At 36.9% G+C, this 16,187-nt stretch overlaps 1 protein-coding gene across 5 annotated transcripts in view; it reads right to left on the reverse strand.

The window, feature by feature from the left end:
• Positions 1-16,187, reverse strand: part of LOC131245857 (serine/threonine protein phosphatase 2A regulatory subunit B''beta-like) — a 57,555-nt gene that overhangs the window by 19,819 nt on the left and 21,549 nt on the right. For all 5 annotated transcript variants that reach the window (XM_058245588.1, XM_058245590.1, XM_058245589.1 and 2 more), the window contains 5 exons: positions 13,013-13,118; positions 12,699-12,789; positions 5,771-5,912; positions 3,891-4,038; positions 3,672-3,781 (listed from right to left, as the gene is read on the reverse strand). In XM_058245588.1, the coding sequence (XP_058101571.1) occupies positions 3,672-3,781; positions 3,891-4,038; positions 5,771-5,912; positions 12,699-12,789; positions 13,013-13,118 (597 nt within the window). The remainder of the gene's footprint in view (positions 1-3,671; positions 3,782-3,890; positions 4,039-5,770; positions 5,913-12,698; positions 12,790-13,012; positions 13,119-16,187) is intronic.

The raw sequence follows: 16,187 nt of genomic DNA on the forward strand, positions 1-16,187 counted from the left end.
ATATGGGCTAACCTATTGGGCGCACCTTGTAGAATCGGCGGGTTAGCTCATCGCAACAAGTTAACTCGCTTATATACAAGTTCACATGAGATCCATCATCAAATGACATCAATCTAAGCACCACAGGTTCACACACCCACCCTAGATGGGGTAGTTTATGAACCCTACTTCATGCAATTAGGGCTTAAACCCATTTATCATTCAATTCTCTATCAAACCTCATCCAAACATGGATTTATTCAATCATCATCAATTTTACAGCAATTAAACACAATTAAACAGAGAATTAACAAGGGTTTTATGAATCAAAACAACAAACAAACAATCAAGGAAAACAATCCCTAAGTTTTAAGAGAACTAGCTAGAATTGTATATAAGCATAAAGGGATTCTTCGCTTTGGCATTAGACAAAAACCATAGGTTGAACTTGAAAGGAGGACTTCTACACGAGCTACAGCGATGGGGAGATCACACGTGCTAGGGTGAATGATAGGGGATGTCCAAGCAAGGGTGAAGAGGTGGACGTCCAAGGTAGGGACTCTCTCTCTCTCTCTCTCTCTCTCTCTCTCTCTCTCTCTCTCTCTCTCTCTGTGGACGATGTGAGGGGCTAGAGAAAATGAATGTAGGCTTGAGCTTTTAAGGGGAATAGGAAGAGAAGAGGCGTGCGCACCCTCTTATAATGGGGTGGGCGTCCACACCTCTCAATTCAAGTGAAATTCTCCAAAAGTAGGACATGGATTAATCTTTAATGAAATCTACTCCGCTCATCTCGTTTGGAATTAAAAGTAGAGTTGGAATATATAATTTTGAAAGTAGTACACTATATATAATTGATGATCTTGAAAAAGACTTGGTGGATGCCAAAACGGACTTGGATCTCGATAACGGGTCCATGCATGATGATCAGGGTCCAAAATTGGGCAAAATGCGTAGTCATTATAAGCAAATGATTGAGCAAAATTTGATAGTTGAAAATGCCTAAATCTGAGGTTCCACCTGTTGCGCCAAAAGGCAGGAACTGGCTTTGGCGTGACCATCATTTGACGATGTAGGATCATATATCGGGGTCTAAATTTTGCATAATCTCCTAGTCATACGAGGCTAAGGTGTGGTAAAATTTTGGGAAGCGATTGACGGTGAGAAGTGGGTCAATTGGAAGGTCCGGATTTGGTAAGCTTGGTTATTTCCTAAAACAGAGTAACTTGCAACTTAAGAAAATACTTATCAAAGTGAGACACTCATATCACACATTTGGTCCATATGATGGGCGATCCTAGTCACTCACGTGAAGCAAAATATTCGACTACATCTACCCATTAACTTTCCTCACTCGATGGACAATAAAATCAAGGGTTAAAGGGATGATTTAAACATTATGTCACTTCTAGTACGATCCAAGGGTTGAAATTTGATGTGTATAGTTCAATTATGATAAATAGGCATGGGATAAATTTTGGGTTGAATGGATCATGGGAACCATGTGATTTAGAATCAAGGGTCTAGGTTAATGGCATTTCCATAATTATTTCTGATCTGAGAATTTTGAAAATCTAATGACCTTACATGGTTCTAGCCCTAGGCATGTTCCTAAGCAATTCTTACCTCACCTTTTCGGAATAGTACCTTTTTTCTAAGCTTTAGTCCCACCTCACCTCAATATAAAGAAAGAATTCGTGAATTAGGGTTATAGATCTTCTAAGCAATTCTTACAAAAGTACCTCACCTTCCTCCGCCAGGAGCATCATCAGAGACTTTCTAGGTCGATTACTCTTTAATCAGGCGGCACATCCTTGCTGCATGTGCATGTGCAGCCTATACTTTTAAAAGTGTTCCACACAACAGTGACAACTTATTTTACATGTATAGCCTACTAAAGAGATTAGGGTCAATTGCAAAAGCACCTATTATTGTGCTCAATCCAAATTGATCACAAACCAACAAGGTTGACGAATTTCCATAAGATAGGACCAACTCCTCCCTCATGCCACCAAGAAAAAGATCCAATCGATTCTAGCAGTCTGGCACCACCCAGCATCAATGGAACTAATCAAAGAAGCTCCCCCAGACAACCTAATAAAGGGGCAATGCATAAATAAATGATCTACCAACTCAGTGACCCAAAGATATGAGATGCATCTTCTTCTTCTTCATTTAAGAATGATCAGATGCATGCATTAGCGACCATCATTTGCCTTTTCTAAAGCATGTCGATGGTCAGCACTTACCCTTGCCTGGTAGCTATGCAAAACCTGTAACCCAAGGAAGGTCGCGGTAACACTCCCTGAAAAAGGGGGGGGGGGGGGTTGTGCGCAAGACTCTACCCTAGCTTTCCAAACTCCACACCCAACCATCCTATAAAACATGGAGGGGGACCAACAATGCAGAAATTCCAACAAGCCCACCATCTCCACCAACTTATATTGTCAAGATTCATACGACAAGGGAGGGCCCAAATCATGGCCCCCTGAGACTTCAAAGCATGGAGAAATTGCCATCTCCTTGTTAGTCACAACCAAAGCAAACCTTGCAAAGATCGTTTCAAGTTTCTTATCAACACTACGAGTGGCAATGGGTCAGGTCTCTCCTTGGGTCAACTGGCCCAGCCTGCTCCTTAGGTAGGTTTCGCCCGAGTTAAAGGGGCATTGGTGTCAGGTTTAGGTTTGAGATGGGGCACGATTAAGTAAATAGGTTAGGGTCAGGTTGAACCCTACACAACCAGCCCATATAAGCTTATCAATGGGCTAGGTGGGGTGACCCAACCAAACCTGAAACACAAAACAAATTAATAGATGACAAGTATGGATAAATACTCATGATGTGTGTTATTTGTATTTATAACCTAGTTGGGCAAGGATGGGCACATCTTCAGAACTGTATTCAGGTCGGTCAAGCCCAACCTAATTACAATTAAATGAGTCGTGTAGAGTCGGGCTTGGGATTGGGGTTTAGGTCAGAAATTATTGGCCAGTTTAGGAAATGGGAAGGGCTTGGTCTAACCCTGACCAAACTCGACTCAATCCCAACCCATTGCCACCCCTAATCAGTACACCATACATCCTCACAAAAGCAAATATGATTCACATTACCCACCTTAAATGAGATCTCCTTCTTAAACATGTTCATAATCCAGGAGATGCCCTTCCAAATGCTTCTGTCGATAGGCAGAAAAGGATTTATAACCCCTAATGATTGATCATTGACACATTTTTCAGGAATGAGAGTTCTTCTGACTATGAAAGGAGTGCAGTATTTCAATTCATATCATTTACTGAATCAGTTCAAGAGGAGATCCAGAAAACCTTATACAATCACAAATCCACTTTGAATGGAATTCTTGCCAGATGAAAAGAAGGGCATCAAGAAAAACCAACAATAACAACAACAACAGTGAAGACAAAAATGATAACAACAGGCAGAGATGGCTTTCAATGGGTTAGTCGCCAATATACTTTTGCTATCTTTACAGTTTCTTCTAGTTATACGGGAGGAACGCACTTCCAATTCTTTTCCATAAATCTGATGCATCCCAAAAATCAGTGTGACACATCCTAAAATAATATGGGATGATAAGTATGGAATCATAAGAAGAATAAGCAAACAGTTTAATGGCACTGAAAGCATGGAATTTGCCAGTAATTCCAAACATTCATGGTTAAGGAACATGCAAGTACCAGTACTCAAGACTAGGCTCTGATGATTTATCCTCCTCTGACAACATAAAGTAAACAAAATCTTCATATCCCATCTTTCCTTCAACCTTGCTAGTAAATTTTCTTGGAATCTACGATAAAGATTAAAACAGAAACGTATCAGAAGATAATAGTTTGTGCAAATTATTTTAATGTACTGAAAAGGGACGTTGACATAGTTCACATAATAGAAATACAAACCTGTGAAAAAATTCTGTCAACAATCCTGTATGTGAGAGCATGGTTACCATATCTAATAAGATTCTCTTTATCAATCAAGAAATCATGATCCGTATCCAGCTCCCAAAATTTGCAGTATATCACATAGAAATGCTCATAGGAGAAGTACCTGTAGAAAAAAGATAGGAAAAAGACAGATCAAGTTGACTCTTGTGCCATGAATCTTACAGTAGGAAGCGTTACAATGGACAGATGCATTAGGTAGTGTCACCTTTAATCCATAGTTGCTGCATTAATATATAAGAATCAATTCTCTTATGCTTAACCATGATAAGAAATAATTCTATAAGAATCAATTCTCTTGTGCTTAACCATGATAAGAAATCATTCCTTGAGACATTTTCCACATCTTCTGAATATATTAAACATATAAAATCCGTTCATCAATAAAATTTCAAGCAAACATCCCTTGAAAAGGCAAGTGAATTTCCCTGCAGAAATGCTTAAAATTCCCCACAATCAAGCAGCAAGCTGAACATGCAGATGCACTTTCCTATGCAAGAGTTATGTTAAAGCTCAACCACCATATGATTTGAAGAGTCCCTTATGAGCAATGTTTTCCGTATCATTATTGCATAATGTATTGTACCCTTAGGATACAGACACATATTGGTTATTGCACAGGATATATTGGTTGTATCACGTAATTTATCGTTGTTGTTGGGAAACATGGAGAAATTGATCAAATTTTTCAATGAAACTTCAGGGATTGTTAAAAAAGGCACCAATACAAACTTAGAATTTTATTTTATTTTTAAATCACAAAAAAAAAAAAAAAAAAAAGTGCACATAATGGGTTTCCTTTGTATAGGGTCCTAAACTATGTGTTGTCTGACTGAACTAACGCAACTATATTCAAAGTCGGATCATAAAATTTATAAATGTAAGAAGACATGTATGGAAATGCAAGCATTACATTCAAAAGCAAAAGAAGTAGAAAACTAGAAATATACCTCTGTATTTCCAAAAAAAAAAAAAATAACAATTTTTAATTAAAAATTAATTTTTTCCCGAAAAATCCCCAAATTGCCATGAATATGTGGATCAAGTTATATGCATGTTGATTTCGTGTTTGGACACTAAGATTGAAACTGATTTGGGAAAATTGAAGAAATTTTAATTTTTTCGCAACCGGCTCATCTCCTTCAAATCTAGAAATCGAAGCTCCAAATCCATTATTATTCACGCAAAACATGAAAAATCATGGATTTCTTATCATTTGACACTATTAACAACATATAAAAACAAAAACAAAAAAATACGCGGCTTTTAGAATCAGCCCCAATAAGCTTTTGAATCACGATTTCAAAGATTTTCTTCCAACAAACGAGAGTATACTAGTCAAAATCACCTTGCAATGTACTAGGAAGATGTTTTTTTGCAAAAAAAAAAAAAAAACAAAAAACAAAACAAAACAAACAATTTTGGTGAATTTTTTATTACTTTCCAAACAAAACAGCACCAGTTTCCTTTTACCCCTTTCAATATCGCACTCGGTATCTATCTATCCCATGATACATTAAGAATTCATAAAGGGAGAGAGTGGATAAGTCGCATGATATCACAATGTCCATGATGTATCGAGATGTTGTGTGATTTATTGCATGATACCATGAAAAATGGATATTAAAGCTAGGTTTCATATCTCCCCTAGGATAACAGATATATCATGAGATATATGATATATCAGTGACATCACAAGATACTGAAAACACTACTTATGAGCATGACGTATTACAGAAAGCAAGTGCATGTGAAACAAAATACCACTGATATTACAGGCCTCCTAATGAGATTTCATTCTAAGGCAAAATAATTTGCAAATTTTCAAGTAGATTTACCTCAACACTTTGTTTATATCCTCCTCCTCGTCTGCATGTTGCATTGCAGCAATTAAATTTCCACGTTTCAGCTCCCTGAGGGTAAGATGGCCGTTTCCCGATCTATTTATGTAGTAAAATATTCTGTATATGACAGTTTCCGCTGGTCCAAATTATGATGAATCAGTCAGAAAATAATGAAGACATTGCAAGATCTGATTAAGGTCTTCAACACAACAGCTTGGGGAAATAGGCTAAGAAACAAGAACATTACATGCCTAAATACTTCCAAATAGACAGGATCATTTTGTTTTGTTATATTTATTTTACCTTTCAAAAAAATGATTCTCTTTTCCTTGCACCTTTTGCATGTTTTCCGTCCATGATAAAATGTTGTTGATAAAAAGAGAAGTTCTCAACATTTCAGATGAAACTTGAATAAACTGACTAAAGCAGGCCTGTACTAGTTGAATACTTGAATTTCTACATACTTGATTTTGCCCTTAGTTGAGTTTGAAGTTCGTCATCCATGGCCGGATGACCCCATCCACGATGATGGAGCTCAAGTGGCTCTATAGTGATTATTCAATCCGTCGGGTGGGCCTACAGAAGATGGGAGACTAAAAAATCACACTGATTGAACAACCCTAGCCACCAGATTTTTCACATTGAGCATGAACCTTTGACAGCATTTTGGTTCTAGCCATCCACTTTAAGGTCACCAATATGTAGGATAAAATTGTCTGACCAACTCAATATAACAGCCTATTCACTAGAACTGACCAGATGGGGTTGCCCATGCAGCCACATCAGTCTCATAATGGACAGGCCAAGAGATAGGCTTGAGAGTGGCAAACTAGAGTCGCCCTTCAAAATTCACATATTCCAGTTGTTCTTATTTCCCTCTCTGCTCCTACCTTAAAATCTGCCCAGCGGCTCAACTGCTGCTAAATCAGTAATACCCGATCCAATAGTACATGGAACCCTATCTGGTCTTACATTCGGTTATCCAGCTTCTGCCATTGTCAGAGGGTGCAAAACTATTGCAGTATTGGTCGATGCATTATTCTTTTGGACTGTAGGGAGTCTACCGTGTTACTTCTTTTACAGAGAGAGAGAGAAGGGATTCCCTGTGGGAAGCAATGAAGGCCATAAATTCCACCATGTCAGGTGGGAGTTGGTTCAAAAATCCAAGTCAGAGGGAGGGCTGGGCTTGGGAAGAATGAGGAGAAAAGACTGATTCCCCCCTCGGTAAATGGTAGTGGAGGTTTGGGAAGGAGCCAGGTGCCCTTTGGAGAGAAGTGGTTTTTTGCAAATACAGATATTCAGAGACAAGGGGATGATTTCCAGGTTTTCCTAGAAGAAATGGAGGATTCAAGGTGCAGTCAGCTATTTAGTTACTGGGTGGAAGTCCAGAGGCAAATAACTGATCAATCCTGAGCAGGAATGGACAAGATTTGTAATCGGGAATGGAGATTGCCTTAGGTTTTGGAAGGATGTGTGGCTTGGAGACTCCTTGTTGGAGCAGGCGTATCCCCCCACAAAGAAGCCATTGTGAGTGATAACTATGTGGTGCAATGAGGAGAGGTTGTCAGGAATAAGGCAAAATTTGAGAGAAAATGAGATGCATGATTACGTGACTCTTCTGGAAACTCTCTACTCAGTAGATATTGACTGGTCAAGAGGACTGGAAAGTTTGGAAGTGGGCCAAAGGGAGCATATTTTCTTCCAAATCCTTGCAGTCAAAGATTTGCAATAGTGAGTCCCCTAGACACACTTGTTCCTACATCTTGAAATCTCCCATACCCCCATGAGTGCAGGCGTTTGTGTGGTGGCGGTTGCTAGTAAAATTCTCAGGGTGGACAACTTGAAAAAGCAGAACGTGGCAGTCCATAAATGCCTTTTATATGTAGATGTGCAGAGGAAACCAGGAATCATCTATTGTTGCACTCTTCAGCAGCCCAGGCCGTTTGGGACACCTTTTGGCAGCTATTCAAAATCAGCTGGGTGGGAAAAGGGACTACTTTTGAGGTTGTTGCAGGCTGACCTGAGGGTCCTCTGTGGGATATTTATTTGGAAGATGGTTCCCTTTGCCATCTGGTGGGGGATTTGGAGAGAAAAGTGCAAAGATTTTTTACAGGAAGGTTGCGCCATTGGATTCTGTCAAGCAGTCTATTCTCACCATTTGTGTGGAATGGGCTTTAGTTCAGCGTGATTTTGCAGGGAGTCTTATTTGTCTATAGTGAGGGATTGGGATTCTTTTGTATTTGTAATCCCTTGCCTTGTTGTTTGGCTGTTTTGGTTTTTTGTTGTTTTTACTTTTTGAGTGGTATTTTTTTTGCTTTGGCTCCATGGGAGTGCCAGATTTGAAATTATCTTTTTGGGTGCTTAATTTAAGTTGTCATCACTGTTGTTGAATCGCATATGCGATCATGTGCGATCGCATATGCCAATCACATATGCGATTGCATTTTTATTTTTTATTTTTTGAAAAATTATATATATATATATATATATATATATATATATATATATATATTTTGTTAAAATTCAAAAAAATTTAATATATATATATATATATATATATATATATATATATATATATATATATATATATATATAAAAGAAACTAATGAGAACTTTTCTAAGTTAATAGATAACTAATTTTACATATTTAAAATGCATTTGAGAGAGATAAAATCAATTAAACAATGAATTAAACATCAAGTCATCCACATTTAACAATATAGTTAACAAGAAGTAACAACAAAATCAACAAGCAATTTATTTATTATGGTAGAAAATCAACAAGCTATCTTCCTTGAAACTTAAAAGTGCTAGAATCTTGATCTTCCAACTTCCAAGAGAGAGGGAATGTAGGGGAGAGAGAGAGAGAGAGAGAGAGAGAGATTAAGATCACTTGGAAGTAGGAAATACAAGAAAGAAGGAGATTAAGACCACTTGTAATTAAGAAATGTACGAGAAAAATAGAGTAAGAGAGTTTTGGAGTGAGAATATTGCAAATGGAGGAGATTTGGAAGCCTTTTTATAGACAAAATGTTATTTTTTTTGCAAAAAAAAAATAAAAATAAAAATAAAAAATCAATGTGTCATGGCCAATATGCGATCACATATTTTCACATGTGCCAGATCGCATATGCAATCTGCATATGGATATGTGCATATGCGATCACACATGACAACAATGGTTGTCATCATGAGAGAGAGAGAGAGAGAGAGAGAGAGAGAGAGAGATTATGCATCGTGTTGTTTCCCTTCAGGTTTTTTTTTTTTTTCAGAGGAGCAACAAGGGGACTGAGAGAACAGGTGCCTTTTGTGAGAGAGACTAGGGAGAAGAAGAGACAAGAGGTCCACCCTTTCCCGTGCATTTGATGGTTTGGAAGGCGGTTTTCTAAAACCAAACTAGTTATGGTGTGCCTACAACCATTGTTCCCCAATATTATCCATATCTCCAACTCGGTGATAACAATAACACTAGTAGTGATACCGATAACATTGGTAGTATCGGAAATTCCAGTATCGGCAATGTATCACTAAGGCCCCGTTTGTTAAATCTGAAGTCTAAAGACCAAATCTGAAATCTGAAGTTAAAAAAAAAAAAAAAAAAAAAAAAACGCTTGTTTGATAATTATGGCTGAAGTCTAAAAATTAAGTACTGAATCTGAAACAAACTGTTTGTTAACAAACATCTTAAATGTCGGAAATATGTTAATTTGACACATTTGCCCCTATCTCTCGTTTGGAAATGTTTTACATTATAAAGAAATTATTTTTTATTAAATAAAAATAAAATCATTATATTTAATTCAAATAAACTAAAATACTTAATAAAAAACTAAAATGTCATCATAACCTCAATTCCTCTTAGCCGGAAGATTGTCACTATGTGTTGTATAGAATTGAACACCAGTAGCAACAAAACCTTCAAATAAGTCCCGCCTTATATTTATATGCTATCCAAACCATTTATAAAGTCATTCCCAATTGGATGAAGTGAAAACATGTTGATCCAAAACTTCTGTGGCCTATTTAAGTGTATTTTCCATCCAATATGTTCGTAAGGTCACAAATCCCTGTATGAAGAGGAAAAATAAATAAAAATCATATTGATCTAAAACTTCCGTGACCCTAAAAAGGGTTTCAATCGTAGACATTCAATCCCCCGCTACTTTTTGCAGCTTATCTTTCGTCTCAAGCTTTAATACGAGCTCACCAAATGGACGAATGGTTTGGATATAAAACATACCTCATGATGGGACCCACATAACTTGCTGACGTCAAGACAATAGCTATATAGCTAGTGTGAGGTACACCAACCAATCCGCATCCTACTTGGACGAGGCTTAGCTACTGAAAGGATGAATAGCGAGATTCAGACGTAATCAAGTTCCATGGGCCCACTATGATGTATGTGTTTTATCTACACCGTCCATTTATTTGGAGATTTAATTTTACAGCATGAGTTAAAGAATGAGGCAGATCCAAATATGTAGTAGACCCCACCACAAAAAAAAATAATAATAATAATAGTGGCGAGATTGATGCCTACCGTTGAAACCTTCCTAAGGCTCACCGTGATTTTTATTTGAAATCCAACTTGTTCACAAGTTAACACAGACATGAAAGAAGGGAAAAAAACAAATATCAGCTTGATCAAAAACTTTTGTGGCCTATTTAAGTTTTTAATAGTGGGCGTCACTCTCCCCACTGTTTTCTATGGTGAGGTCCACTGGAGCTTTGGATTTGACTCATTCTTTGGATCTTTACCTAAAATTATATTTCCAAATGGATGGACGTCGTGGATACAAAACATACATCATGATGGGGCCCACATAACTTGGTGATGGAACTTCAGTAGCGAGTCTCGCCACTCAACCTGTCAATATCCAATCCGCGTCCGCGGAAACAGATTGGCTACTCCCCTGCCACAAGCCAATGGCTGATGGTCGGTGCTATGTGGGCCCCACCATGATGTATGTGTTTCATCCATGTCGTCCATCTATGTTTCTAGATCATTTTATGGTATGATACCAAAAATGAAGTATATCCCAATCTCAAGTGGACCACATTATAGGAAAACAGTGTTGAATGAACATCGGCCATTAAAAACTTTTTGGGGGTCATAAAAGTTTTGGATAAGCTGATCTTTGTTTTTTCCATTCATCTAGGTCTATATGACTTAATCAACAAATTGGATGTCAAATAAATAGTACGTTGGGCCTTAGGAGAATTTTAATGGTGGATATCCAATCATTATTGTTTTCCTGTGGTATGGTCCACCTGAGATTTATATTCCTCTCATTTTTGGTATCAAGCCCTAAAATGATCTTTAAAAATGGATGAAACACATACATCATGGTGGGGCATAAAGAAGTTTCACAGGTTAAAAGTTGATTTTGTGTTGCGCAAACAATTTAAAGAGAAAAAATTGCCATAGTAACTTGAAAAGGGGTAATTTTGGAGTCAAAAATTTTTGTTTAATGAAAAATTCACTAAGCGCATTCCGCATTCTCCATTAAGCCAGACTCCTATGACGGAAAAAATTCAGTGAAAAACCACTTAGCGCTTTCCTTCTTCAGCATTATCGACGCATTAACAAACACCACTAAACACGGAACATTTTCCCAATTCCACGTTAAGTGCAAAAATTCGGGGTTAACAAACAGGCCCCAAGTATCACCAATATTTTCGAGTGTGTAAATTCCAAGTGTCACTTACATCGTCAATATTTTTTACTATATCAATTCCAGGTGTCGCCTGTATCATCACTGTATCGACGATATTTCGATAATATCACCAATGTATAGATATCACCAAAAATCTGTTTATTATAAAAAATAAAAATAAAAAAATCTATTTCGAAAAATTTTATGGGCGCATGGTTGTATGCAATTTTCAAATTGTTGATGATAATATCAATAATATCATGATATTATTGTTATCACAACACGGGTAATATCAAGACCACATTCTTTCATTTCATTTCCAATTGTTGGCGATTTCTTGGCGAAATATAGTGTGTTATCAATATTCTGAAATATCAATGGATGTTTGGATGGAAGGCTGGATGATTTGATGGGGATGGTTGGATGGATAGAAGGGATTGATGGGATGGTTGGACTGATTTCTTATGACAACAAATGCTTTTAAGCCCCCATTAAATGGAAACTTATTATTTATGCGTTCTTTTTGCAATTTTTTTATTCACAAATTTGCAATTATATGTATTTTAGCATCTCCTGAAGTTCTACTGAAAAATTCCACTGTTTTCCCAGTGTTTCCTCACATTTCCTGATATCGGCGATATCGATATTATTTCCATGTCCCCAGCCAGCAGAACTTGTAGCAATACCGATATTTCAAACATTAGATACAACTTTGTGAGAGGAATGGCCAAGGGAATAAACAAAACAAATAAACTACTTCAAGAAGCCATTGACGTACTGCCAGTCTGACACAAGAATCACCACTTGAGCCGCTATGTTCACTGAAGACTGATCTCGCCATAAAGTCCTCTCCATAAAACTCCGAAATAGCAAGTAACAACCATCGTATAAATGTTAGAACATGTGAACAAGGATCTCTTTACACTGAGTTCTGTATCAAGGGTTTCAATAATCAATTAATCATCCACTGCCTGATTGAATCTCAAGATTGAACTTAAACAATCCCCTCCAAAAAAAAGAGATGACTGGCGAGGTTTACAGTAATTGGAGCTTAATTTTCACATAAGAAAAGAAAACTGAGCAAGATGAAATAAGTAAGAATATGGCCAATGGCCAACAACACAACTCTATAGCCAAAATGCACATACAGAACCAGCAACAATATAATGACTACAAAACCAAAATACATGCATCTCCTAAGACTGGAAATAGCAAATACTTTCAGTACAACTTAAGAAACAGTTAACTGATTAAGAACGCACCATATCGTTCCTGAAATTCAGGAGTGCTCTGCAAGAACTCCAACCCCGGATGAGTTGCCAAAAGTTCTCGAAGAACAGGTTTGAAGTCTTCCTGCATACAAGTTGAACAGAATAAAAAAGAAGATGACGTGGAAAAAACCCAAGGTGTAGCATCCATATTTGCATACACAGCCAGCTCAATTTCTTGCTGTGACTTCACAACTGACCCATATCTATGAGGCATGTTGATAATATTCATCGAAAAATGGGGCATGTTAAGAATATTTATTAAGGAAAGTTGGAAGTACAAGCATCAGTGCTTTTAAAGAAGAGACCTGAGTAAGGTATTTGCGATCCGGTTGCTTTAATATTGCAAATATTTGGGTTGCTATATCCATTGTCATCATGTTTCTATTGACCCAATAATCAACAAACGCATCCCTACAAAATATTAAAAAAGCCAAATACTTATCAGAAACATTGCCACTCAATAGCAAACCTCTTCAAAGAAATTACAAGCTATTTTCTGGTGCCTCGTGCACCTTATTATGTTTCATAGATTGCATCCAGCTCAACTGTACAAAATGCCTCAAATGAAACACAACCAGAATGCACAAAGGAACCTCAAAATCCTATAACATGACTAAGTTAACAGCTTGTTATTGCGAAGTCAGATGTAACAATATAACTTGTTAATAAAATCAGAGAAGAAAAGAAATGTCGAACTTGAGAACTAAGAAACTGAGAAGTGATTAACAAACTGAGAAGTGATTAATAAACTGAGAAGTTAATTTTATGAATAGCCTGAACATAACTGATTAAGAAACAAACTACAGACGGATGTATTCTTGTGTAAAGGAAGCACATATAAATTCAATCGAAAAGCATAGTGTGCGCACACATCCGGTGACAATCTAGCTAGCCTCAGGTAGTCTTTGCAAGTCCAAAAACTAACTGCAGGGAAAATTTTGCTCATGGCATCTTGTCATATATAGTTGAAATATCTTTTATCTCATTTTATTAAATGGAGGAGGTAGAAACACTATCTTTCTTACATACATCATTGTGGCTGCCGTCATCACAGTTCCATCCAAGTATTTGATCGCTTTATGGATCCTAATTCACCCATCATTCCTAAGGCCTAAACGTCAACTAGTGTACAAACCTTCATATCCATTATCTCCACCTTGAATCAAGCCCCTCTAGGTCGTCCCTGCATGCTCCTTTCAGGCCCTTCACCCCCCATCAAAGCTCCCAACCTTGTGGGGACCATCTTCGCCTTTCGTAGTACGTGACGTGGCTGGACCATCATTAGTCAGTCCTTGATCATTTTATTTTCAATTGGGCCAGCTATTAGGCTGCTTTAGATGTCCTCATGCTTGATTATATTCTTCCTAGTCTTCCATGTCAACATCCTTGTCTCTAGAATGTTCATCATCCACTCATATGCCTCTTAATTCTCCAACCCTTCTGCCCAAGCAGCATGCTAATCCTCTTATGTCTTAATAGTCATCCTCATAAGGCACTCCAGAGCAATGTTGTCGAAATTGTTATCATATCGCAAATCGTAATAGGGGTTGAATTATATCAAATTGCAAATCGTATCGCAAAATAGTAAGATATTTTATGATTTTCTTTAAAAAATGAAAAATATAAATAAATCAGAAAAGGAAAATTAAGAACTCATCACTCATCCTTTTGCCATCAATATGCACCAAGTAATACCACATCATGATAGTGTTAAAGGATTCTTATCTTTCCCTTTTGTCTTTCAAGAAATTTCCATTAAAAACATAGAAGGATCCTTTAATAATTTATGTTTATGTTACCTGAAATATATATATATATATATATATATATTCATTTCTAACCATCATTCCACAATACATACAATACAAGTCAACATGATTGTAACCATCCATAAAAAAATTCCAGATAAGTCATACATCAATTTGGTGTTTCGACCAAATTATGAAGTAAGAAATCATTTTTGAAAAAAGCTCTATGGTTTAACATTGAAGAGAATATATATATATATCATTTAATCTCCTATAAAGAACAAAATAAAATAATTTACCTTTCTAAATGGTTCTTTTTTTCAGGCTTTTTCTAAATGATTCTTAATGGCCCCACTGATTTAAAAACATAAAATGAAAGCCAAGTGAAGCTTAAAATAGAAGAGAAAAAGTATAATTTGAATCCTAAATCATAGAATCGTAGGGTTAATATAAAAAGGGATTCAAGGTGAGATTCAAATCATTTTGCTTAAGATTCGACTCAAATCGTAAATCGTAGGATTTCGACGACATTGCTCCAGAGCACATCTTACTTCATCCACCAAGCTCTAACTCTATTGGAATATCATCTCGAACCATAGAGCGAACGTAACAAGACACATCACTTTGAAGATTTATCGATTCTGACTAAACCCATCTCTATAACTATCTTACTAAAGTTGAATTCCAAATACTCAGTTCTACTGATTTTTATGCTTTAAGACACTAGAACCTTCCTCCAATTTAGCATTGCCCTAGCCTCATCAACCAGCTGGCTATCATACAAACACACATACACCATGATCTCTCCAATTTATGTAAAGAAACTGGCAAAATGTCAAAGCCGAATGAGAACATTTTCCATGTCCTGACTCAATAACCTCTCATTCACTAATCAACATATTTACTTGCCAAAACACCAAAGTTTATAAAGAAATGAGAACAAAAATGTGCTTTTTGATTAGGTTGTTGAGACCGCCCATTTTTTGTCTTTCTTGTTGTTACTCGTGTTTGTTTTTTCATTTGTTCCTTGAGAACGCTTTAATAAAGTGATCATTATCTCTCAAAAAAAAGTGCTTGAGCATCAAGAATCTTATACAGTAAGCTTTTTCCCACGTATATATAGATGCTGACTACAGGGCAAATAAGTTGGCGAAAGAGGTGGTCTCTATGGAGATGTGCTTGTTAATGTACTGAAATCCTCTATCTGGTAATGGGATTCTATCATGTGATTGTGAAGGGGCTTCCTGGGTCATTTCATGGTAAGTGTGTATCTTTCTGTCAATGTTACTTGCCGCTGAGGTGGCTATATTTTTTACTATTTTTAATAAAATTCTTCACGATATCCATCAAAAAAATAAAAACTATCTGATATGGATCAAAGGATTTAGAATGAAAGTCCACATGCATAATTGTCCAGGTTGTCCTGCAATGGCATTCAGCCATAACAACAAGCTTGAGCTATTAAGCATCCACCCAGCTCAAAGAACTACATGTCACGCACGCATGATAGTTAATGAAACAAGGTACAAACCTATTGATTAAAAAGAGAGAGAAAGAGGTGCAAACATGAATTGTCAAGTTCGATTGGTGGAAGTGCTGATATATGCAGTTCTCATAATTTTGAACTAAGATCTAAACCTTTGATGGATATTTAAAGGAAAGTTTGAACTGCCAACCTCATCATTACAGACTTGGGGTCCTCACCACCAAGTCAAAGGTTCCACCTTTCTGT

Source organism: Magnolia sinica, chromosome 5 (genome assembly GCF_029962835.1).
Source record: "Magnolia sinica isolate HGM2019 chromosome 5, MsV1, whole genome shotgun sequence".
Classification (NCBI taxonomy): Eukaryota; Viridiplantae; Streptophyta; class Magnoliopsida; order Magnoliales; family Magnoliaceae; genus Magnolia; species Magnolia sinica.